The sequence below is a fragment of the Indicator indicator genome, chromosome 7, assembly GCF_027791375.1.
Source record: "Indicator indicator isolate 239-I01 chromosome 7, UM_Iind_1.1, whole genome shotgun sequence".
NCBI lineage: Eukaryota > Metazoa > Chordata > Aves > Piciformes > Indicatoridae > Indicator > Indicator indicator.
Genome location: NC_072016.1, coordinates 35,750,429 through 35,775,404, shown reverse-complemented (window position 1 = coordinate 35,775,404; position 24,976 = coordinate 35,750,429). Strand labels below are relative to the sequence as shown.

Below are 24,976 nucleotides of genomic sequence, written 5' to 3'. Positions count from 1 at the left end.
TCCAGCAGATGCCTTTCTCTCTTGAACTGGGGAGCCCAAAACTGGACACAATACTCCAGGTGTGGTCTCACCAGGGCAGAGTAGTCCCCCTCTCCTCTACTAGGGAGAAGAATCTCCCTAGCTGTGCTGGATGCACTTGTCTTGCCACACCCCAGGATCCCATTGGCCCTCTTGGCCACAAGGGCACATTGCTGTCCCATGGAGAATGAGACTTTTCCAACACAGACCCCAGTAGCTGTCTCCATCATCCTGCTCCATAGTTAAATGAACAGTGGGATGAAAATACTGCATCTGCCTCCAGAACTTAACCATCTTCTTGTGAATTCTAGGAGCATTTCTAAGGGTTTTCTTTCCTACACATACTCTGTTCTCCTACATGATGCCTGGTTCAGATGCCTCCCCACCAGCTGATGGGATTTTAAGCTGGTCAACAGAAGCAACTGGAAGAGGAGACAGACAGATGCATGAGCACTTCAGGAAGCCAGGCTGATGGTTCTGGGGCTGCCATATCAGAAAGATGTTGCAAAAATCACAAACAGAAGGAAAATGCCCAAAGCCTCAGAACTGCCACAAACAGCTCTGTTTCAGTTTCGCATCCAAAAGCTGTCACCAGAAGGCAGCCTTTGGGCCTGCTCCTGCTGTTCCTGCAAACAGACGGCTCCTGAAGCTGGCAAATGTGCCCCACAGCAGTGAAGGCTGCAGAGTGCAGCCCATGAGGATAACTCACAGCAGAGCAAGTATTTCAGAAGCAGCAAGACAGAGACCAGACACCCATTTTGCTTATTCCCATACAGCAACTGCCCAGATTGCACAGACTCAAGATGGTACCTGAGAAACTGGAGAAGAATTCCTACCAACTTTAGTGGACTAACCAAGACACAAGTGTGCCAACAACAAACCTTTCATTTGACTAATAACTTTTGGTTTTCTCTGGGGTGGCTTCATGATTTACCTCCTCTTTTCCTTTTGTTCAAACCCACTCCTCACCTGCTTCTTTGAAATAAAGCATAAATGCCCTCATTTGATCTTGTGTGCACATAAAAAGCAGAACTAGTCTTGTAACAGACATCTCCCAAAAGGTGTTCGCTGTAAGGCTGTCTCCTGTCGAGTGCATGAAAATAGCTTTGCTTTTGTTGAGGCTTCTTTTAACACACTCATTCCAGGCAAGTAAGGAATTCACAGTTCTTAATTCAAAACTCTGTTAATAATTGTAATTATTATTCTGTTGCCCAGGGAGGTGGTGGCAGCCCCATCCCTGGAAGTTTTTAAGGGATGTGGCTGGATGTGGCTCTGAGCAACCTGGTCTAGTGTGCGGTGTCCCTCCCCATGGCAGGTGGATTGGAACTGGATGATCTTTGAGGTCTCTTCCAACCCTGACAATTCTATGATTCTATGAATTAACAGATTTCCTCATTTATGAATAGTGTAAGCAGTTACAGGCTTGATAAAACAAACTGCAGATCTGACAAAAAATAATTTGAAGGATTCTACACCAAATAATCAAAAGTGAAGAATTCCAGAATCATTCTCCCAGAGGGCAAGCATCATGCCACCACCTCTCTGTACATGCTTTATTAGCCTTGACCATCAGAACTGCTGCTGTGGGCAGAGAAAAAGGGAGCACCAGCACTCTCTACCACCATCACTAGCCAGGAAAGAATGTTTTTTTCTTTCCTTTCAGCAGCATTCTCCCTCAGTCACAATCTGTCTTGTGCAGTGAATCGATGGTGAATGCTGGTGTGAAAATGACAAGAAGACACAACATACAGATGTATTCTAAAATAGAAATGGAGAAATGAAGAATTCCATGTGTGACAACTTTTCTACCCTGTTTAAAACAGTGGAAAAGTTGAAGTGTAGGACCTTAATCACTCATACTAGTGGAATAACTAATAGCAAACCTTGCCTGTTATTCTCTGGGCATACCAGCTGTAGTTATGCAAAATACACTTTGTATGTGCCTCTGGATGATGGACAGACAGGCAGCTCTGGAGCTTCCAAGTGAGAGGTTTGTTTGATTTATTTCTCGTTCAGGACTCGTTTTTTTCTGAAGATGCTCCTTCTAGCTGCTTTTCCACCCTTATTTTGCAAACTCATGTTTCAGTTACACTCTTTTGTTATTTATCCAGGATTACTGTCAGGTGGGTTTTCTGAATAAAGCTTCCTAAAGGTGCTAATTATGCTGCCCAGGGGGGTTGTGGAGTCTCCCTCTCTGGAGGTATTCAAAACCTGCCTGGATGTGTTCCTCTGTGATGTGCTCTAGGTGATCCTGCTCTGGCAGGGGGGTTGGACTGGATAATTTTTCAAGGTCCCTTCCAACCTCTAACATTCTGTGATTAAACCAGTATCAGTAATACAATCCTCAGTGGTATCAGAATTTAACCAAACACTTGGAGGAACTCCACTAACTTGGTTAATAAGGAGCAGGCAATGAACTACTGGTGTTACAGTTAATGAGAGCTTCTTGGCAGTTGTTTGGGGAAAACAAGCCATTAAGAGGGTCAGTAATATTCCTGCACTCCTGCTGGTGACAGGCATTGTCAAAGATGATTTGACACCCTTTACAAAAATACTTACTGCAGGGTGAGAAGTCTTCTGACATCATAAAGCACCCTGTCAGCAGTGTCTTAACTTGGAACACAAGCCAACAAGTCTGTGTATATAAATGTCTCCTTAACTGGCATTTCCAGTCAGGAAAAATGCTCCTAATGAACTCCTCTCTTGTGCAAGGATGGATAAAGCGTGTTCCTGAGATGGGTGAAGTGTCCTTTCTAACAGGAAACAATAAATTCACTCTGGAGGGTTGCTACCTCTAGAAGCTGTCTGACATGGGCAGCTCTGTGTCCCAGCACATTGCTGCACACAGTGAGTGTGCTCACTGCTGCTGATAATCATTCTGGATTTGCCTTAGGGATCCTGCTTCCTCTGGGTGAAACAATTCCAGGCATGTTGTAGGAACTGGGACAACACCTACTAGGCCACAGTGGGGAAAAATGAGCAATAAACCCATTTTTTAGTCAATAAAGGTCATTCTGACAAACTGTGCATCCTGTGTCCGGATTCTTATGCAGATGCTTAGACAAACTTTGTCATGGGAGTGGAAATACCTCCTGTTTGAAGACCACTTGTTCTCATCTCTTAATTCATTTCCTATCCCTATGTCTCCATTTAGCCCAAATCTGGGGCTAAACTCCAGCAGTTGCTGGCACTTGATGACCCCTCCCCAGAGGAGAGTAAGAAGAGAAGGCCCAGTGGGGTGTAATGAAAATGGATTTAATGAAACAAAGCTGACACCCCTGCCAGTATAAAGCACACAAAGTGCTACTCAGCCCAGTGAGTGCACATTGGTCACCCTAAATGGGAAGGCAGTCCTCAAGAGGAGAAGGAAGAGGAGCAGGGTCAGAAACAGCCCAAGTAAGAGCAGGAGCCCAAGCATGAGGCCCCATCCTCAGCAAACCTCCCCCTCTGCAGTCAACATGCCATTCGTGGTCTGGGATTCACCTGCAGCCAGCTCAGGTCACTTCAAACTGCTAGTGGCCTGCAGCTCATGGCTGGCCTGAGAGTCTGTCCCAGCCAAATCAGGACACCCTGAATGGTCTGTAATACAAAAACATTTGAGATGAGATGGAATTATAAAGCACTAATGGAAACCGAGCTCTTTGTGGGGAATGCTGAGACACAGTTTTGATTTGATCTGTTTCATTTTTGAATACGAGTCCTAGCAGTTACTACACCTTCTCTCACTTTTAAGTCTTTCTGTTTCCGTATGATATTGAAAGAGATCTTCAACAGAGGAAAAAAATCCCAACCACTTTTCATCAGAGAATTAGTTACTATTGTTGTATTCTTTAAGAAAATGCTGGACCAATTTACCTTTACCTCTGACCCACTATCAGATTGTCAAAGATGCTTTTACTAGAAGCAAGGACAGGGAACACAGGCTACCAGTTCAAACTCTGAGTGCTCTGGAACTTGTAAGACCAAAGATAAAAGTATTTTGGTATTCTAAATGAGTGAGGTCCCAGCTCAGCATTAGTGTGGCCTGGTACATGAGTGTGGTTTTAACTAAAATGTCATTTGACCAATCCAAGTAGGACATCTAATTTTTGTCAGCTTCCAGATCATTAGTTTGTTCCTCCAAATTGAATTACAGGTTTTTGTTGCCCTGAATCTGAAAGGGAGATTTGGGTCCCCTTGCTCTCTTCCTAACAAATGACCCTGTGTGTAATTTGTCTTTGTATGCTCAGTTTAGGCAGCAGATAGTTAAAGCTAAGCAGTAAGACAGGTTGCTGTTTGAATTAAATTAGCTGCCTCATATGTACCAAAATCCTAACAAGCCTTCCTGATGTTGTGCCCAGCTAACCAGCCGTGCTAGCATCTGACTGCAGCCAGCTCAGAAGGGCAAACACAGCCCTGCAAACACAGCCCTTGCAGCACAATGCCTTCAACAGCTGCTACTTGCACAGGCTACACTAACACCATGGTGATCATGCCACCGAGCAGAGTCAAAGGTGACAATAACAAGGCAGGGGGGGATCACTGCAGCAAAGGCTAAGAAGGTAAACAGGACTGCAGCCCCAACACAGAACAGGATGGTTAACCACACTGTGTTTTGCTCCATGTCTCTTTTATGGGTTTCTGCTGGCCATACTGCTCTCTGGCGAAATGTGTTTAGGCAAATACCTGTCTGCAGCACACTTCAGAGGGAACTGAAGTTTCAGTACCACCACTGCAACTCTACACCTTCTTCAGTTACAGAGCGAGAAACACAGAGTCCCTCTCTCCTTCCAGTGAGCAACAACTGGCCCTTTTCCCTTCCCACCCAGAATGCTTTCCCCAGAGAACATCTCCCCTTGCCACAGACACAGGGGCTGAACCATGGTGACAATGTGATGGTGCCTGCAGTGTCCCACAGCCATCGGTGTTCCTGGAGGGATCCTGGGGTGAGAGGGCCTGGGGGGCAGCTGATCAGCTGGGCTGTTCAGCAGCACCAGTGCACAGGGAGTGGGCAGGAGTGGTGTGCTCCATGCTGTCACAGCCATGTGCTGCACTGGGTGTGTGTGCATGGGCACAAGGAATGATGAACAGTGCTGTCTGCTGGGCAGGGCCCTGTGCTGGCTGGATGGGGCAGAACAGGCTGGTGGGACTGTCTATGACTGGGACTGAGCTCCATTTCTCTTCTGGGAACATGCCTGGCTCAAAGGAAGTTACTTTTGGGCTGTAATTTACAAATTCTCATACATGCAAAAGATTACTACAAAGCTGAGGCCAGAGGTAGGACAGGGTTCAGGTTCCAAACCACCAGCCTTGTCATCAGCTCTTTCAGACCAGAATCCAACAAAGGGCCTGGTTAGCAGCAAAGACCAGAAGCTGTTTCAAGTTTGCTTTGCTTTCTGCTTGCAGCATGGTCTGTAACCCTCACCTTGCACATGGCATACCCCAATACTTAGTCCCTGAACCTTTTTTACTTGACTCCGTTCTGTTTTTCTCTTTAATGCAACTCCTTAAACCAAAAGAGAACTGATTACCTGGGAAATTCTCTCCAGTTCCTCACAAATTAAAGAAACACCCTCTTTTCATTTGGAAATTAGTTGAGAATGTTGGTTAGAGCAGTACTGGGCTGAATTTGAGGGGAGAAATGAGGATGAGAGCTGTCTCAAAATTATTGTAATCATTGCATTCTAATTGTTTTGGAAGGAATGTCAGCTGTCTTCTCTGCTCTAGCCTTAGATGCTGGAAGAACCCAGAGAACTACACCATGTCCTGTGGGAATCTGTTCCTTGGGGGCTGAGGGATTCACTGGTGATTTGAGATACCTCACTGATACCCTGAAGGTATCACTGCATGAATGAGTGTGATGTATTTCTATTGGGTTGAAAATACTTCTTAATTGGCAGAAAAATCATGTGTTATAAAAGTAACCAATAAAGCAAGCACAGAAATCATCTAGGGCTTTAGCAACTTTTAATCTCTTCAAGTGAGAAGAAATTCCCCTTTTGTGAGACATTAGGACCCAGAAGCACTCCTGAGGTGAGTCCTAAGAAACAGGAATTCCGTTTGGCCCAGGAATGCTGTGCCAGGTGTTTGTACACTCTGAAAACACACAGAGCAGCTGGTGAAGACATTGGCAAGTGAAGGTAGCCTACCAAAATCTAAACCACTGTCTTGTCCCCCTGTTCCTCATCCAAAGGTGACACTGGGATGGGCAGAAGGACACCCACAAGGCTGGGTACAAGAGGCAGAACTGTTCCTCTCTGGACAGTGCCTGCAGAAGGAAGGGAACAAGCCAGCCCATCTGAAAATGGCCTTGCTGCACACAGAGCAGGCTGGATCACTCCACAGTGCAAACTAGGCCAGAAAAGACACAAGTATCACTGTGCAACCTGCCACAACAAAAAAGGTCATGGGACAAAATGCAAGGGTAGTGAATAAACAGCATATAGACTACAGAGGATTCTGGCAGAATAAAGGACCAGAGCCAGTGGGTATTCCAAAGAAGAAACACTCTTCCAAGAGCAAATGAGATTCAACCTGTCTCCTGATGAGAGGTGTCAAAGACAAGTCACTGCCAGGGCAGAGGGTCTGCTTGAGAAAAAATATCACGCAGAGGATATCTAAGTCACAAACATATTTCCAACCAGTAAATTACATGACAGCCTAATGCAACAACAAACAAGAATAGGTCACTTTAAGAGAATGATTAATACATGAGATTACTGTGCATGCAGACTTATCTGGAAGCAAACCTTGTAGGTGGGTGTGAACTCTTGCTAAAGTCAGCTCCTATCTCTGCTACAAGAATAATTCTAATAATTAATGGAGAGCAGTGATACAGGTAACAATTGCCCACCTGTATATTGACTGACCACAATGTTGTTACTCCTTTTTTCACACTTGCCCCCTTTTGCAATGATTGCTGACTACCACAAACACTTTTTCAGCCTCACACTGGGTTTGCTGTTTGCTCACGGCAGGGCTGTTCAGCCTGTGACTGACAGAGCTTACAGAGTTTCAAATTCTGAATTGTATTTAGTCTCCAGTGGCTAAGGTTGCCATGGGCTACATTAGATTACAAAGGGTAATGAGAGGAAAACATGAATATTCACCACATAAAGTAAAGGGCCTTGAAATACAGGAGTGGAGGAATGAGTGAGTAATGTCTGAAACATACTCTGTGAGAAGGGGGCTTTCTATTCTGTGCAGAGACAGCAGAGCTGTGACGCAGCCACTGATTTCTCACTGAGCTGTGCTTCCTCTTCCAGCCCGCCGGCGCCTTTGGCACATGCCAGGTGGCTTGAGGAAGGCTCTGCTGTTGCTGAAGGCAGTGTGGATTGTTACTGCTCCTGTCTGCAGACCCAGGAAGGCAGAGGAGAAAAGGGGATGGCTTTGGAAAAGCTGCCCTGCCTGGGCATTGGAACACCCAGGCCTGGCAGTTCCCTGGCTGCCCTGTCTGCAGACGCCTCCTAGGCACGGCCTGCTGTGCAGTGCAGGGGTGTGCTGGGGAGGGCCCTGGGCAGAGGCTGCTGAGGGCAAAAGCTCAGGCTGGGTCAGAGCTGAAGGCTTTCCTTGACCTGCACTCACTGCATTGCCACCTGCCTTGCTGCGGTGTGTGGGTCAGGGATGGTGAGCTGAGAGAACCTGAGCACAGAGAATGAAAAGAAGCTCAGAACTGGAGAGGAATTCAGAGAAGTGTCCTGCTGAAGAGAGGAGGCCTTGCAAAGGAAGCAGCTGCTGGCACTGCTGTGCCTGCTCACAGCTTTGTTCCCAGTGGTTTTGAGGGGTGACAGCCTGACCAGCACAGCAGGACAGCCATGCAGGGTCAGGTGAAGAATTCATGTGAGATCAAGCAGAACACGGTCTTAATCTAAATTATAGTTTTGCACTGGAGAACAACAGTTTTGTTGTGTTTTGAGTTCCATCAGTGTGCCTGCAGAAATGCTATTTTTAGATGTGGCTGGTAGGAGAGGTCAGAAGTGGCTTTGGAATCCTTCCCACACACAGAGTTGACTGGAGAGTCCTGAAGCTGAAGTTTCACTAACATAGAGTTTATCAAGACCTTGAGGAAACCCAGGTGCAAACATGTGAACATTGCTTGCTGTCTTAACACACTTCCATTCAGAGCTACAAATTCAGTTAACAACTACAATAACTATAAACTCTCACAGAACTATTATTATTATATATATAAAAATGATAATTTATACCTACCAAAATCAATTATTTAAAAATATTTACATATTTCTGTAAAGTCCCGTAAGTTCCATTTGCATATTGTTCAGCAGTTTGAAAACTTTAAAGTGAGCCACTGTTTTAAAAGGGCAGAAAAAAAGGTCAATTTGTGGATTAATGGCCAGATAAAACCGAAGAACTTCAATTTAATTTATACCCAGCTAATCCCAAAGAGCTAATTCTGCAAAGTCTCATTCACCTGCCCTCTTATCAGCCATGCTAAGGCTGTTTTTCTTGTTTTGCCCATGACTGTTTCCTGTGACCTGCAGAAGCAGCCCTGAGAGCAGAGCTCATCCCCATTACTCCACTAACAGGGGATGGCTGGCCATGGGGTGACAGCATCTTTTACTCTGACTGTGCCTTTCTGACCTGTTTGAACTTTGCAAAGAAAAGTTAAAAAAGACAGTTTCAAACCATCACAGCCTGCTGTATTCAAAATGAATAACCCAAAGGAGATCTGCTACATGGGTGGGAAAACACTCATGCAGCAGCCTGACAGGGCATCTTGCTCTGAACGAAAGGGACATGAGTATTTTACTTGTTTTGAAACCTCTTGTGTCAAGTTCCAACCCACAATAAATATTAACAGTCATTATAAACTTACAAAGCCTTGGGAAATAGCTTTTCTAAACATAGAATTGACTGTCCTGGTTTTCAGAGATTTAAGCCAGGACTAGGAGGTTTTATTAATTCAGCTACACGGTGTTTTCATGCAGCCTTTCACAATGGGTTGATAATTTCACTCACTTTTCCACCAAGGGTCTGAACAAAGGTGGGTGAAAAAGCATGGGAGATTTACATCATCCTGTTAGGGAGGGCTGAGCTGAGCCCCAGTTCTCTTTTACAGCCCAGCTAGTGACAAGACAGCTGTACTTATTTCTCCACTGCTGTCTAGATGTGGCAAACAGAGAAGTACAAGGAAAGGTTCCTCTGGTATTTCCATTCCTTCAGAGAATGACCTGTACTATTGCTTAGAAACAAAAAAGAAGTCAGGAGTTTAAAAAGACTGTTTTAAAGTATTCTTGGCTCAGTACAGGACCTTCATTCTCTGCAGAATTAAAAAGCAAGCTTTTATTTGATACTTACGACACCATCAAAATTTTACTTTTAGGAATCATTAGCACAGATCCTAGAAAGAAAATATGAGAAGGTTTCTATGAAGTTCACTTTTTAAAAGCTGGTGTGAAAAGTGGATACATCCATACAGTGGATGGAAACAGACAAAGACCTAATTTTTTTTGCCAAAACTTGTGCATCATGATTCCTGAGATGTTTTTTTTCTAACAAGAGGTAAGAGCTAAGTGCTCTCACTGATTACTGAATGCAGTTCACAATTAACTGAGAGGAGAAGGTAACATACAGAGAAGTACACTCTACTTGGGTTTTGAAGTGCATCATGAAATGGAAGTGAAGAACAAAGAAAAAGAGAAGTATTACAACCCAGCAGCACTGCCCTGTGGCATTTTATAGTTAGAAAATTACTCAAGAAGCCAACATTTATATTACCACTTATTCCGGAATGCTGTCTCAGTGTAATGAAAAACCGGCAACAAGAAGGTCTGGCAGTGTTGTCCTGCACGAAAGCAACCCCTTGCCCTGTCCTTCCTGGTGGGCATGCCAGCTCCAGGGCCACCACTGACCAGGATTACAAATCCGTTGTGGGAGTGAGCAATGTCCAGGCATGCTGTGCCTGGCCTGACAAGGAGCTTCTGGAGCAAAGCAAGATGGATTCACAGCTGCGCGGCGCTCTCAGTGCAAAGCCGAAGGCGCCGGAGCGCTGCCATTCAGCTGCTGGCAGCCTGCACCCAGTCACCCAGCTGTTTCTCCAAACTGGGACCAGTAAACAGCACAGCATCGTGATGTGGTGTCACACAGAGTTTACAGGGCTTTACCTCATTTTAAAATGGGAGCATGAAAGTGAAAAATTTGGACAAAAGCTTGCTTACAAGAAGGTTTATCTAAGGAGCAAAATATAGTGGTTTCCCTTAAAAACAGTTCTTCTATGCCTACATGGCTGCCATGGCTTCCTTTGAGATGGAGGAGAAAGGGCAGAGAAATTAACTGTAAAAGATACAGGGATATTAACAGAAAACAGTTTAAACCCAGAATCATACAGAAATGTCCTCTCCATGCAGATTACTGCAACAGAAAGACTTATTTCATAATTTTAAATGAAAACTGAGAACATGGAAGGATCAGACTTGGTTATTTTCTCTTGAGTACACAAGCACCTTGAGGACACCAAAACTTCCAAATGCTCTTTAGGACAGCAGTTATGTTTCCCCTCATTTTGGTAACCACAGACTCACATGTCAAATTAAATCCTGAAATGATTGTACAGTCATGACTGAGAAAACACTGCTTGAGAAAAACAGTTCTGGTCACCCTCTCTGTCTGAATGAGGTTTTGCAGCCTTAGGACTTTGCTTATTTTATGCTACCAACTGGTTTAATTCAAACAAAGCCCTCTTAGGAGGAACTGGAGCTGCCTGTCCAGCACTGGAGCTGTCAGGTGCCCAGGCAGCAGTGCCTGGGTTGGGTTGGGGTGGGGATCTCAGGCTGCATTCAGGAAGGTAAAGCATGGTCAGTAACAGCTCAGCTGTTCCTACCCACCTGTGCTTACACCTGAGGGATCTGGATCATGGTGCAAGGCTGCTCTAGGAGTGGCATGAACACAAACCAATTCACCAAGGGTGAAGGCTTGGCACCACTGAAGTTAATCACAACAATACCACCAACTCAGAGGAGCAAAGCTTTCAACCCCAGGCCAGCTGTGGTAGTGTATCAATAAGATTTCATGATAAAGTCCAGAGAATAAGCAGTTTATGCTGATAAAAAATGAATTCATAAGTAACTTAGTCTGCTGCAACTCAAAGGGATGTGACCTTTTCCATTTATCTCAAGAGCACAATGAATCCTCAGCATGCTTTTTAAGGGAAAAATTTACTAGGCAGCTATGCAACTGTGTTACTGACTTGCAGAAATCTGGGGGCAAGTCAGGCAATTAATGGTATGCACAAACAATGAAGCAAATGAAAGAAAAACTGTCCTAACTGATCTTTCACTCTTTTGAGAGATGTGAAATGCAGAACTAGATCTTTTCAGTGCCACTCCAACCGAGATACTCTGTCTTCAGTTCTTGGCCAGCACCCCATGATGTCAGGCTGTAGCACCGCGGATGCAGAGCAGAAGTAGAGAGTAATTCATGGACTGCATCAATGGACCATAATTCAAGTGTCAGGTATAAAATTATTTCTGAAAGACTACTTTAAAGCTATCATTACAATGGCTTACAACTTCCTTCTAAACCCCAGTGCTCCTTCATGGAGCCCATAAGCCTGACAACAAGTGCCTAGAGCACTCCCTGCCTCCCTGCTGTGACAAAGGCTTTGTCTGATGCATCTGCAGCACAAACAGACACACTGTACATTCTCCAGCTAGGAGCACCAAGTGCTTAAAGAAGTAGTTTCTAAATGTACAGGACTGATCACATCCTCCTTTGGGTACAAATACAAAATCTAGTATGACTGGATCTATGACAAATAGAGGTTAAGCTCATATTTATGAGCAGTATATAAAAGCAGCCAAGCCATGATAAGATACAGATAACTTCATTCCAGAAGTAATGGGAAAAAAATGAGGGAAAAATGGAGGAGAAACTACTAGGAAGTGAAACCAAAACATTCAGGCCATATAGTTCACACCCTGCATGAGTGGAAAAGTTCTAACTTAAAAAGAAAATGTCTTACATTAAAACCACTGCTTTTTGCCTACTCAAAATACCTGCTTTTGCAGTTAATGGCATACTGTGGTCATTATTTCAATACAAAGGAAAAGAAATCATATTGTTTCTTCCAGGAAAATCAATGTGCTTAGTTTTATGAGACAAAACAGGACCTACAGTAACTTCAACACCCAGGAACCCAGCTCTGCAGTCCTCAGGTAACACTACTCACCAAACCAAGTGTGGTGCCCTGCAAGGACCATGGAACATAAATGACCAGGAGAAGGAGCAAGGGTGGGTGAGGAAAAGCACTCTAAGGTAAAGCCAATTTGCTCTTTGTTTGTGCTCAAGCTCAGCTTCTTGGGCTTAAGTCTTCTATTTTAGCAATATTCTCATATTCAGAGCTCCCATTTTATCAATACTCTCTGCTAAAGTTCAAAGAAATTTTGTGTTGCATAAACTCAACACCAGCATCTCTTCTCCCAGGCCATGCAGGAAGTGCCAATTCTGAATGTATCAACATTTACTGCTATTCATTACTGTTAACCATGACTTAGTTGTAAGAAGGAAACGCAGGAGAAGGCAAATCTTCATCTTTATCCCCTCCACTGCTCCCCTTGGGCATAGGTGAGGAAGGGTTTGCCACATTGTACTCCTCCCTACTCCCAGACTGCTCACAAAGCCCTGAAGCTGGCACCCGAGTGGGAACACTGAGAAGAGCTGAAGCTGGAAATGACCCTGCATAGCTGTTTCCCAAGATCTGGATGGGGTTCCTGCTTGGAAGTGCCTGCATCCACCCTGGTAGTGCAAATCTTTCTTTGCAAGCATCTCAGTAGGTTCATGAGCCGTGGCCTATAGACAACTGCTGAGGTCAGTGCCCCATAGGCGCAGTGCAGCAGCCATCAGCACTACACCCACACTGTGAGGTGGCTTGGGGTGGGAAGTGAAGAATGCCACCAAACTCAAGTAAAGCAACAGTGTGTTCGGAGAGGTGGAATCCAGTTACCAGGACTTTGGCCAGAGCATCTGTCTAGACATCTATGCTCTTGCAAAAATGTAAAAGGATCTTTGATGGCAGGAAGTGGTCAGGATCTTGGTTTTTCATCTCCTCTGAAAGAGGACAGGAGCCAGAGCGGTGTGACTGCTGGCTGCTGCCCAAGGCAGGACTCAGCCACAGCTCCCTCTCTTTTTATACAGTCTGACATTAGGCCACTTTCAAGCTCCCACTGGCCATTCCTCAAGGACAAGTGGCCTTACCTTGGCCTGACAGGGATTCCTAAGCATTCCTCCAGCATCTGACATCCAGCAGCAGTGGTCTATCAAGCCATCTGTGGATCAATGCTAGGAAGGGACACAGAAAATCTTTTTCCTGGCTACTTGTTTTCACTTGGGAAGGGCAAGACCAACTCACTGTCATGTCCCATGGGCAGTGTCCTGCAGCCATCTCACTCTTCCTATGGTTTTCAACGCTCTGCCCCAGTACTCCAGATTGTCCTTGACCAGTCCTCCCTCCTCCACAGCCCTGTCACGTTGTCCTAGCCACTCATCAGCTTAACTCCCTAGAGCTTTCCCCTTCTGGCTGCTTCTGCAAGTCTTGGTCTCCTTACCTGGAGACCCAAGCCTGAGGCTTCATCCTTCAGAGTCACAGGATCACAGGATGTTAGGGGTTGGAAGGGACCTCTGGAGATCATCTAGTCCAACCCCTAGTTCTTCCCTTCCCTGCATGGCTACCAGGTAGTTCCTGTAGACTTTTGGTTTGGCTTTTGTTCTATGCAGTGAGATGCAAAGAAGAGGAAAGCTCAGATATTACTTGCCCACAACCTCCCCTTGGAAAACCCTAGGTTGTATCCAGTCTGGTGCTGTAATTCGCAAGATTCTTAATCATAGAAATCTCTAGTGAGATTTGGACATATGTGTGAAGACATTTTTCAAGGGTTTGGACTTTGGCCAGATGCTGACATGGTTCCACAGACATCAAAGGCACAACTGAGATACCAAGACTACTCACACCACACTTCTGATCTTTGTGTGAGAGCAGTGTGGCACCAAACTGTACTGACAGAAAGGTTTGAAGGATCTGCAAACCATTCATGCAGGAACATCCTTCTGCCAAGCCTTGCTGTGGCTGAAAGCACTGATGTTGGGGGAATCAAGCTGAAGAATATCTCTTCTAATAAAAACCCAACAAATCCTCTATCTATTTCCTCTCACCTCCTTGTACCCTGACCAGGTACACAACTAATGAAATACACTCAGAGATGTACACGCTGCTAGTCTTCTCTTATCATACTTAATCAATAAGAACAATTTAGAGCAGTGGTAACCTCTCCATGCATACTTCCACTGTCCCAAGGGATCAATATAATTGGTATCGCAGCTGGCTGGTGAGAAATAATGAGATTATGATAACAAAAAGGCAAGCTTTCCAAATTTTTTCTTAGTATATGCCAAAACATCATAGTTTTTTATCTGTCCATAAAGGACAAAATAGCAGTATCTGAGAATATTGTATCTGTTAAAAAGATCATTGAAAAAGTAAGGTTTTATCTATGATTTCCTGAACTTCAGCTTTGCAAATGCAGTATTTCTTTCCCTTGAAACCAACTGTGAGATCTGAGTTCCTCACTCTTGGAAAGGGGCCCCTCCATGCTTAGAACTCCCACATTTTCCACAGATTTCTCCTGAAGAGGACTGACACGTACAAACATCTCGAGGCTGTGTGACAGCAATACTTGTCTTTTTGTGGCTCAAATTTGCCTAAGGGATGCAGCTGATTAAAATCAAGCAATTGGATTAAAAAAGCCAAATTATTCTAATACTCTTAGCAGTTATGCAAGTTTAGCTGAAACTGAAAAAGCAGAATTTAAATTCTCAACCTCTCTCCTGCTACTCCTCTCAGTTCCCTCCTTGAATGCCTGCATTGGGCTCTGTATGCCTACCTTGGGTCTACTCTTATGAGTGCCAGCACTGCTCAGTTTTCAACAGCCTGAGGCAAAGACTGCCTTTAAAGTGGCAATAAAGTATTTTAACAAGTTATCTGGGTCCAGTGCTTAAAAGCAGTGACCTTTCTCCCAGCACACCACCAAGTCAGGCCTATTTCAGGAGCAGCTACCAAAGCCAGGCTGGGCTGGATCCCAGCAAGGAGCTGTGAAGCACTGTGGGCACATGGCACTGCCACTGCTCAGGCACTGATGTAGGGCAGTGGGAGAACTCTGAACCTTCTGAAGGGAACAAAGACCACATCATTTCTGCAGCCTGCATGGGAGCACTCACATTTTACCTGCAGCATCAGTAACACATTTTAGGCAGCTAGTTAAATAAATGGATAATAGAGGAGTCTTACCTGGGAGGAAATGAGATGTCCAGTTCATACAATTTGTCTTTAAAGACTGACAGCTCTCTGTCAAATTCTAAAAGCTACAAAAGACAGAAATAAATGCATTCACTTTTTAATGTTGAGCTGAAGCAATCACAAAACATTACATTACATAAAAGGCAATAAACAGAGACTTTGATTACACACTTGAGATATACCTCACATAAAATGCAGTGCAGATCACTCAGTACTACACTGACACATGAACAGTTCATTGAGAGAAGCCTTTACCTCTCAGTGGAACAGGTAGCACTGGTTCCCTCCAGCAGTGACCTATCTGTACATTTACTATTTCCACATGGCTACATTTTTGCACATTTTGTTAGCAATCTTTCCAAAGATAAACCAGACTGGCATTAAAGCCAGTACAGCAAACTGCAACGCTGGTCAGCCCACAAAAATGCCAGCAGAAAGTATCACGTTACAGTATATTATCTTCAGCCCAGATAAGGAGGAACAATAAACACAAGGATGTGCACATCACTCTTGCTGAGCAAAGACAAGCCATGTTTCCTACATAGGGTTTGGGTGGTGCCTGTCAGATAGCAGAGAGGGATACGTGACAATGGGTGAAATGTGTTCCCAGGCAGCAGCCCAGACACAGCACTGCAGGCTGGTATTCAGCAGGGATGTTCATAAGTCTGGGTTTAGTTTCTTCTATGAATACCAGCTCTTGCCAAAGCTGTTTTGCCCTGGTCTTCCACAGGAAGAATAAATACAGCGTGAACCTACCTGTAGCCGCTCAGTGATCACAGAATCACAGAAACATTCAGGTTGGAGAAGACCCTGAGGATCACCAAGTCCAACCAATAACCCTACTCTACAAGGTTCACCCCTAAACCATATCCCCAAGCACCACATCCAAACAACTTTTAAACACATCCAGGATTGGTGACTCCACCACCTCCCTGGGCAGCACATTCCAATGCCTGACCACTTTTTCCGTGAAAAAATTGTTCGTCATGTCCGGTCTAAATCTACCCAGTTGCAGCTTGAGGCTGTTCCCTCTTGTTCTACCACTAATTACCTGTGAGAAGGGACCAGCAACAGCCTCTCCACAACGTCCTTTCAGGTGGCTGTACGCAGCAATGAGGTCCCCCTCAGCCTCCTCTTTTCCAAACTAACCATCCCCACCTCCTTCAGTCGCTCTTTGTAAGATTTATTCTCCAGGCGCTTCCCCAGCTTCACTGCCCTCCTCCGCACTCTGCACTGATCGTTGTCCACGTTAAACCAGGATGTGTTCAGATGGACACAAATGACTTTAGCTCTGAAACTGGGCTGCTGTGAAGCCCAGTGCCTGGCTGGATGAGCGAGCCAGAGACAAACCACTCCTAATGGGCACCGCTCCTAACGGGCACCGCTGGCGCTGCGTGTGCCACTCTGCGGTGACAGGCGTGTCACCAGCGGGATCCCGCAGGATGGCCTCTGTTTGCCTGCTCCCCATTAATCATGTTCCATCTCACAGCTGTGCTGATACCATTGTATGAATGGCGGAGGTTCCCAAAGAAATTAGATTGTCTCCCTCTTTCCCCTCCGCCACCTCATAAATCATTCCTGAAATGTGCAATTAGCAGCTACTTGTACACATTAATTATCTGTGTGAAAAGCAGCTACCTGAACCACCTGCCCTGCTGATTAGCTGCCTCTCCAAGGCCCACTTGCCTCACTGCAGGTTCTGCACAGCCTCCTGCCCGAGGGTGCCAAATCATGGGCACCTGTCCCTATTTCAGTGCATCTGACAACAACGGTGACTGCACACCGGAGGAGATTTTGCAGTACAAATACAGCTGCAGATAGTTTGTACCTGTTTTAACAGCTGATCAAAAGCCCCTGGTATCCAGGGTGGTTGGATAAATACTGTTAAACATCTGGATGGAAGCTTAGCTATGTATCTAGTATCTTGGGATAGTTCAGCCACTCATGTGACTGAAGCAATCTCAACATACTTCAGGAGAAGATGGTTTATGATGCGTGTTTTCAGCCTGTGACCCTGTATTGAATTACAGAATTGTCAGGGTTGGAAGGGACCTCAAAGACCATCCAGTTCCAACCCCCCTGCCACGGGCAGGGACACCTCACACTAGACCAGGTTTAGACCAGGTTTGCACATTTAAGTATGCACAGACAGATATGTAGCCACAATGCATACACACAAACTGCAAACAAATGTTACCATCCCTTTCCTGCTCCACGGGTTTCCACCTTAATGATATTATCTGCATGTGAAAATGCATCTATTTTCATCTACCATCCCCAGTTAAACTTCTCTTTGAAATATATCCCTATTAATACAGTACAAATACATTTTCCCTGCTGTTGGGAAGCAAACAGATCAGAGCAGGGAAGTGGAAGCAACAGGAGAAAGAGGCTATTTCTGAAGTGTGAAAACTGCAAGGACTGAATAAAAGAACAATGCTGCCCAGAACACAATGGTATAAATTACTCATGGGCATTCCAAGGGCTGGCAATGGTAAATGGAGGCATTATCCTCTCACACCAATTCACACTTTCAGAATTTCATACATTCAGATGGTTCTTGCTAGGATGATATTTGCAAACTAAACAAAGGGTTGGAGGACTAAGCACAGTGAGGTGTGTTTTTATCCAGAGAAGTTTCTGAAGTGTTTATTTGCTGCAACTGCTTGTTTGGTCATGTCTGTGCTATGCAGATGAGCTGCTGACACTGGTTACAGAGAGGAGAGATAATGGGAACAAGACTGTATTGTGTGCTGTGCTCTCTATCAGCTCCCCAACATTCCCCAGGTAGAGAGACATCTTTGGCTCAAAATGACAAAGCCAAAACCTCAACATCATCAGATAGATGCCAAAGCCCATCTAGGTGCCTAGAAGGAATATTTATGGAATGCCTGTAGACAATTCATCTTCACCTGTAAAACAGTCAAATATTTTCAGTCTGGAGAAGAGAAGGCTCTGAGGAGACCTTATTGTGGCCTTCCAGTATCTGAAGGGGGCTACAAGAAAGCTGGGGAGGGACATTTTAGGGTGTCAGGTAGTGACAGGACTAGGGGGAATGGAGCAAAACTAGAAGTGGGGAGATTCAGATTGGATGTTAGGAAGAAATTCTTCCCCATGAGGGTGGTGAGACACTGGAACAAGTTGCCCAGGGAGGTGGTAGAAGCCCCATCCCTGGAGGTTTTTAAGGCCAGGCTGGATGTGGCTTTGAGCAACCTGATCTAGTGTCAGGTGTCCCTGCCCATGGCAGAGGGGTGAGAACTAGATGATCCTTGATGTCCCTTCCAACCCTGACAATTCCGTGATTCTATGATTTTCACTAGATTATTTGCACAAACCTTTATTTCATGCTAGATTTTAAGTATTTATTTTCCCCTAGCTGTTAAACATCCATGATACATTACATTACTATAACCCACATGTCCCCAAATGACACAGAATGTCAGTCAGGAGGGGCAGTGACAAGTTCTTGGTGTGCTCAGAGCTGCCACAGTGTGAACCCCCCTAACAGCTCTCCTCTGGCTACCTGGTGGCATTGCAGGCAGTGGGGGAGAGATGATCAACACTTGAGCTGGGCAGTTCTAAAAAACTCCAATTTTAGTAGAGGAATGAAGTTTTAACTATTACTTATTTTGCCATTAAAACCATTTGGGTTTTCTTTTAAGCCTGTAATCTCTAAATAAAAGAGTATTGGTCAAAACCCAAGGTTTTGACTAGGTCTTGCCACAGTTACAAATGTCACCTTCCCTCAAACCAAGAGAAGGAATGGGAGCATTTAACTGTGTTTGCTTTGTGAACAGGTACAGGGTGTCTGGAGTTCCTCGGCACTAAAGAAAACAAAGGAAAATTAATATAGACCAGATGAGACTGAGAAGCAGTCAGAATCTTTTTAAAGCAGCTAACCACCCAGAAGGTGATTTTCAGCACAATCTCCTGACTGATTTCCATATTGTATACTAAATAGCACTGTGAACAAAGTGATTGCTGTAACAGTAAACATGAGTATGCCTTAAAAATGACAAAGAAATGAACTTCAAAGCCTAGAAATCAATATATTGTTCTATTTCATTTACTCATTCTAAGACCATCCTTAAGAACCAAGTCTTTAAGGTGTTACATGATGTGCTGGGGTAAGTGGAGCAATTACACAGAGATTTTAAAATGCTGTGGCTGGAAGCTCATCCCATAACTATATGTCACAGGCAGTTCAGAAGGCTCTTTCCCCCCCCCCCCCCCAGTTCAATTTCAGCAGTATCTTTATACCTGAAGGATAGCAGAGATGATGCAGGGCCTGCATTTTACTGGCTGTCACCACTGAGGTGTTGATCCTGCATCAAGGTGTTTGCTCTACAATGTCCTGTGAACATCTCAATGTGAGTGTTTGATGGACACTTTCCAAATGACAATACCATCCATCCATATGATCTATAGCCAGTGGATATCCCAGGAGCCATGGAGATGACTGGCCTTGAAGAACACAGCCAGGCAGCCTGTGAGAGGCAGCAGCTTCTGTCCACTGCCCCACAAGTGAGAGAATGCTCCCAGGGCAGGATGTGATTTCTGAGAGCAGGTTAAATGTACTGCTAGGATTTTGCAGTCTGCAGGGATGCATTTCTGGTTAGCAAACTGCACTGTCCCTTGGTAGGCACAATCTGAGCTGGGCTGGCTGGCTGGTCTGTGCTGGGCAGTCTGTCCAATGCGGTCTCCAGCGAGCTACCTCACCCCAGGGCTGGAGCATGGGCTGCAGCTCAGAGCCCAGAGTTCATGGGGCCCTGCCTGGTCAAGCAGTGTGTTCTTGGGCCAAAGGTTGGACTCGGTGATCTTAAAGGTCTTTTCCTCCTAAATAATTCTGTGATTCAAAGACGACAACTGTCTGGGATACTAAATTTGGGTATAATTGATGCTTGGCAGTCATCGAAGGATTATAACAGAGTTTAGCCAGTTGCAGAAATCAGAGTAATTTTGCTTGCCTCAGTTCAAAGTGGTGAGGCACTCTTCAAAGGTCAGTGTCCATCGGTATGCTGTGATGGGCCACCTTGGCTAAATCACACATGTGTGAACCCTTTAAAACAGGGCAACTTAATTCAGTCATTGGAGTAGAACAACGGCAATTACTCATCAAGACCTACAGACCAAAGTCAGAGCATTGCCAGATCAGAAGGTGATATTAGCAGCATTTATCAAACCCATCTGCGGGGCCCACCAGAGAATTCACAGCTGTGAAAGGGAAATGAAGTTTCAGACCAAAAAGAGGAAACAAGCATATTGAAATGACCTTAGAGAATTCAAATATGTGGACACTGGTCACTGTAACCTCCTCTGCTGGTCTTGTCTAGCACATGATTTATTCAAGAGGCTTTGGAAACACAGTCATTTTATCCAGCTTTCCAGTCAAAGAAAAATATTTAGAAACTGATTCAGCATTCTATTGACTTCAAATAAATGTCTGTGGAAAGGCTGAACCCTCCCACTTACCCATGAAAATATCACACACAGCTCTTCTCTGGCCTTACTGTACAGCTACTGTAGCCAAGACTATGTAAAATGATCCATTGCTGTATATCATGTAAATTAATTTTCTTTCTCTCACATTTCACAGAAGAAAAAAGAAAAGAAGCTGAGATTATTTTGAATACAAACCTACCCCTTATGCTGCTTTTGCAGATCATTATAGTTTTGAGAATTTCTCTGTACATCCTGAACATTGGTGCTGTCACAGCATCAGCTCCTCCAGAAATGGGGCGTTTGGCACACAGACACTCTTCTTAGTCTCAGTAGAGCGAGGCAGGGGCAGCCCTAGGTGATCCTGCTTTGGCAGGGGTGTTAGACTATCTCTGGAGGTCCCTTCCAACCCCTACCACTTTGTGATTCTGTGTGAGCTCATCAGCGCCTGCAGCCAGTCAGAACACCTCTGATTTCAGTGGAAGCCCCCCAGGGAAACAATGTACTTGGACAACATGCCCCTCTCAGGGGACATCCCAGTGCTTCAAATGACATGGACATTTTCTAGTAAGTATTCCAACTCTGTCAGAAAACTGCACTGGAAACTGCATTTAAAATAAGGTTTCTGTTACAGAAATACTTAGGCTGCTTAAAATGTTTAGAAAGAGCCACATTTCCCCTTCATGTCTATTGATCACCAGAGTAATTCCTGGAGACTGCTATCAGCTCTGTCTCGTTAGAGTTCCCTCACACCCCACATTCCTCATCCTCCTCAGCCCCTCCAAGCCCAGTTTCTGCTGCAGGTCTGGGCAGGGCTGGAGGTGGCCATGGCTGCCCAGCCTGCGTCTACAGGGCACAGGGCCCTTCTCCCCTGGTGCAGACATCACAACAGAGCAGTGCTGGCTGTATTTGGTGTGTGGGCAGGTCAGGGTGAGAGCTCAGCACTCCACAGATGGGTGTCTTCCAGACTCTCAGCTAACACCAGGGGCAGACACAAACACTGTTCAGTGTCCATGTGCTGCAGCGCTCCTCAGGATGTCTGCTGGCCCCTGAACACCCATTGGGATCAAGCAGTGCTTTCAGACTTTTCCAGTTATGTACCCCTGACATTTTCCCAGTGCAGGCTAAGCCCTTTTAGACATTTCACACACTTCGATTTCTTGCTCCTCCTGATTGCCCCTTGTGGATCTTTTCAGCCCAAGGCTGTGGATTTCAGGTTGAAACTACCAGTACAGGTAAGCTGGCAGTCAAGCTCTCTGCTGGCAGCTCCCCAGTCACCCTTCTCAGCAGAGAACACATGTCTTATCCTGGGTTGCTTCAGTAACTTGATTAAAAAATACATCAGAGTCCTGCTGTGCTTGTCAGGTAATTACTTGTTAATAAGGAGACAGTATTAAGTGTATGTAGAGAATAAACTAGTTAGTTAAGAAAAGCACTGAAGCAGGCTAGGTGTAGCCTTTCAGCCATGCAGCAGCAGCTAGCAGCATTAGCATTCTGCTGGTGACAAAAGTTCCCTTCACATCCCAAGGAATCCCTGCCTGGAACACAGCTCTGCAGGTCACCTCCCATCCCTCCCCTTCACTGCATGAGCCCAAAGCACGTGAGATGGACACGACTGCTCACGGCTTGCACACCCAGACCACAGCTCCTGTCACCCCATGCTCCAGCCCGAGCTCTCCAAGGAATGTTGGCTGCTCTTTGGCACATCAATGCAGCATGAGAGCAATGGGGACCCCCTAGTGAGTGGCTTTTCCAGGCAGTCCAAGTCTGAGCACACGCTGCCTGTTTTCTAATCATACAAAGTGGGTTCTGTCTCTTGCTCTCCTGGGATTCCTTGTGCTGGCCTTGACTGAAAAACTCTGACTTTTCAAAACTGCATTCATGCAAACTGCCTTTTACAAAACTGTAGAGGAATGGACACTTCATTACTGTAATTAATTCATAAGCTGCACACCAGCTTGTAACATGTCTCACTCGAAACGGCCAGAGTGGGTGAGTGGATGACAACCAAAAGATTTTAGTTAGGAATATCCTGCTGGCAAAGGTGACAGATTTGGTGGATTATTTCATCAAGCTTCAAATGCCTGTTCCTGTGAAATGTAGCATGGATTTGTTCCATTAGGGACTCAAACCCTGCATGCAGCATCCTAAGTCATTTTGTGAGCTGCCATTTGACAAAAGCATAAAAATATGCAGACTGCAGTTTTAGCATCACTTGTAGAGTGATAAAAAGTAGAACTTCCTTGAAGACAGACTGTGAACCCTGTTTCCTATTTGGGCAAAGTCCCACTGTTGGGGTGAAGGCTCCCCTGAGCAAAGCCTATGAGGCTTATATGGCTGCCATGAGCTTTTGGGAGAAAGGGCAGGACCCCAGAGCATCTGAACAAAGGTATTCCACTTGGGGGTGATGTCTGGGGAGCTCCACTCATCCTGTCTCCCCCACACACCACTGGGCATCTGGAAAGGTGATCTAAAACTTCCAGACACCTAAAATTTGAGGTGTTTCTTTCCCAGAGGGGATTCAAATTCACAGATAGCCCTGCTTCCCCGGAGCTGTTTGATGCCTGCAGGCAGGGGTGCCTGGGGAGGGACAGTGAGGAGAGCATGGGCCACTGGGGAGCAGTCACCTGCAAGCACAAAGGCAGCAAGAGATGCAGGAGGCCACTCAGGATCAGAGGAGATCTAGATTCCAGTCCTTGCTTTCTTTTCAGCACCTATTTAATGTAAAATACACAAACAGCCCTAAGAGCAGGGACCAGAACCTGGTGGCTGCCATGGCTTGGCATCCTTGTAGCTGAGTACCCCACTCTCCTCCCTAGCTGTATTTCTTCTATCAGTGTCCTTGAGTACTATGTTCCATGTTAACCTTACTATTTCACAGAACAGCAGGTTGGATGGGACCCCAGGTATCATATGGTCCAACCTTTCTTGACAAAAGCCTGGTCTAGACAAGCTGGCACAGCCCACCCAGCTGAATCTTAAATAGTGTCCCATGTTGGGGATGCCACCACTTCCCTAGGTGATGATTGCAAAGGTTGATTGTTGTTGTGAATTTTTTTTTCTGTTGTTTCTAATGAGAACTTCCCCAGGAGTAACCTGTACCTGTGTTTGCCAATTGATACACGTGTGTGTGTGTGCACACCTACGTGCCTGCAGGCATTCATCTGTGAGGCCATGGAGGGCACCTGGAGAATGTGAGAGGATTGGGCTACTGTAGTTGAATGGGTGAAAAAAAACCCAAACATTACGCAGCTTTCTGTCTCTGGATTGCTGTGGACTTCAGGAAAGATGTGGGAGCCTAGGTGGGATGCTTCTGTATGTGCACAAATATTAACTGTAAGGGATGATGGAGAGAGACATAGCTCTTGAGGACTGGAGTAAGGTGTACACATTGCCTCTATGTCCTCTTGCATGTCACAAAAGGTTAAAAAGGGAGCCCCAAGCCAAAGCATGTCAGCAGATCCTACTGACTACAGGCTGGATTACAGAGTGCACATGTTGGACCTCCTCTTTAGAACACATTTAAACAAGGACCAATGCAAACCCCCCCTAAATCCAGCACAGTACTCCTGAATTAGCCTTAGGACCTACAACAGCTGTGTGGCACAAGGGGACAAAAGGCCATGAAATACTATTTGTAACTTTGTCATTTGGGCAAATTCTACCTCAGAATCACTCACTCACCTGGACCATGAAGCTAAGCTAGCACATCTTGACTACCTCCTGCTTGCAGTCAGCCTTTGCAGTTATGTTTGCTAGGGAGAACCTTTATTGATAATATTTCCTATCTCTGTCATTACTCATTTTGCAGTTTATCCAGTGGCATATCAGCTAGCCACTAACTTAAGCAAACACAATTCCAAGCATGGGAATACTGCTTTTGAGTAAAGGCACAGAGCACAAAACCATTTTCCTACTTGTACTTCATGAAAAGCAGCCATCTCCAATGAGCACCTTCAATAAAAAGTCCATTTCAGGATGTGCAGGATTTCCTTATGACCAGTCCTAGGTCCTAAGCAATCAATTTCCTTCCTCTATCCTAATTTGCCCTTATACATCATATTCAAGATTTGATCTGGACAGGGGCTGGTTGGCTCAGTGGATAAACCTCTGCCTTTTCACCTCTGGGATCACGGTTCAAGTCAAGCCCTGATGAAATGCACTTGATCGCCCTAATCTAGTTCTTAGTGGACAGGATTCCCATTATCTTTAAAAGGGTCAGAGCCAAGGCCA

General features: G+C 45.2%; 1 protein-coding gene across 1 annotated transcript in view; it reads right to left on the bottom strand.

The window, feature by feature from the left end:
• Positions 1-24,976, bottom strand: part of INPP5A (inositol polyphosphate-5-phosphatase A) — a 247,976-nt gene that overhangs the window by 10,282 nt on the left and 212,718 nt on the right. Inside the window, exon 12 of the mRNA XM_054382194.1 lies at positions 15,296-15,369. Coding sequence (XP_054238169.1) covers positions 15,296-15,369 — 74 coding nt within the window. The remainder of the gene's footprint in view (positions 1-15,295; positions 15,370-24,976) is intronic.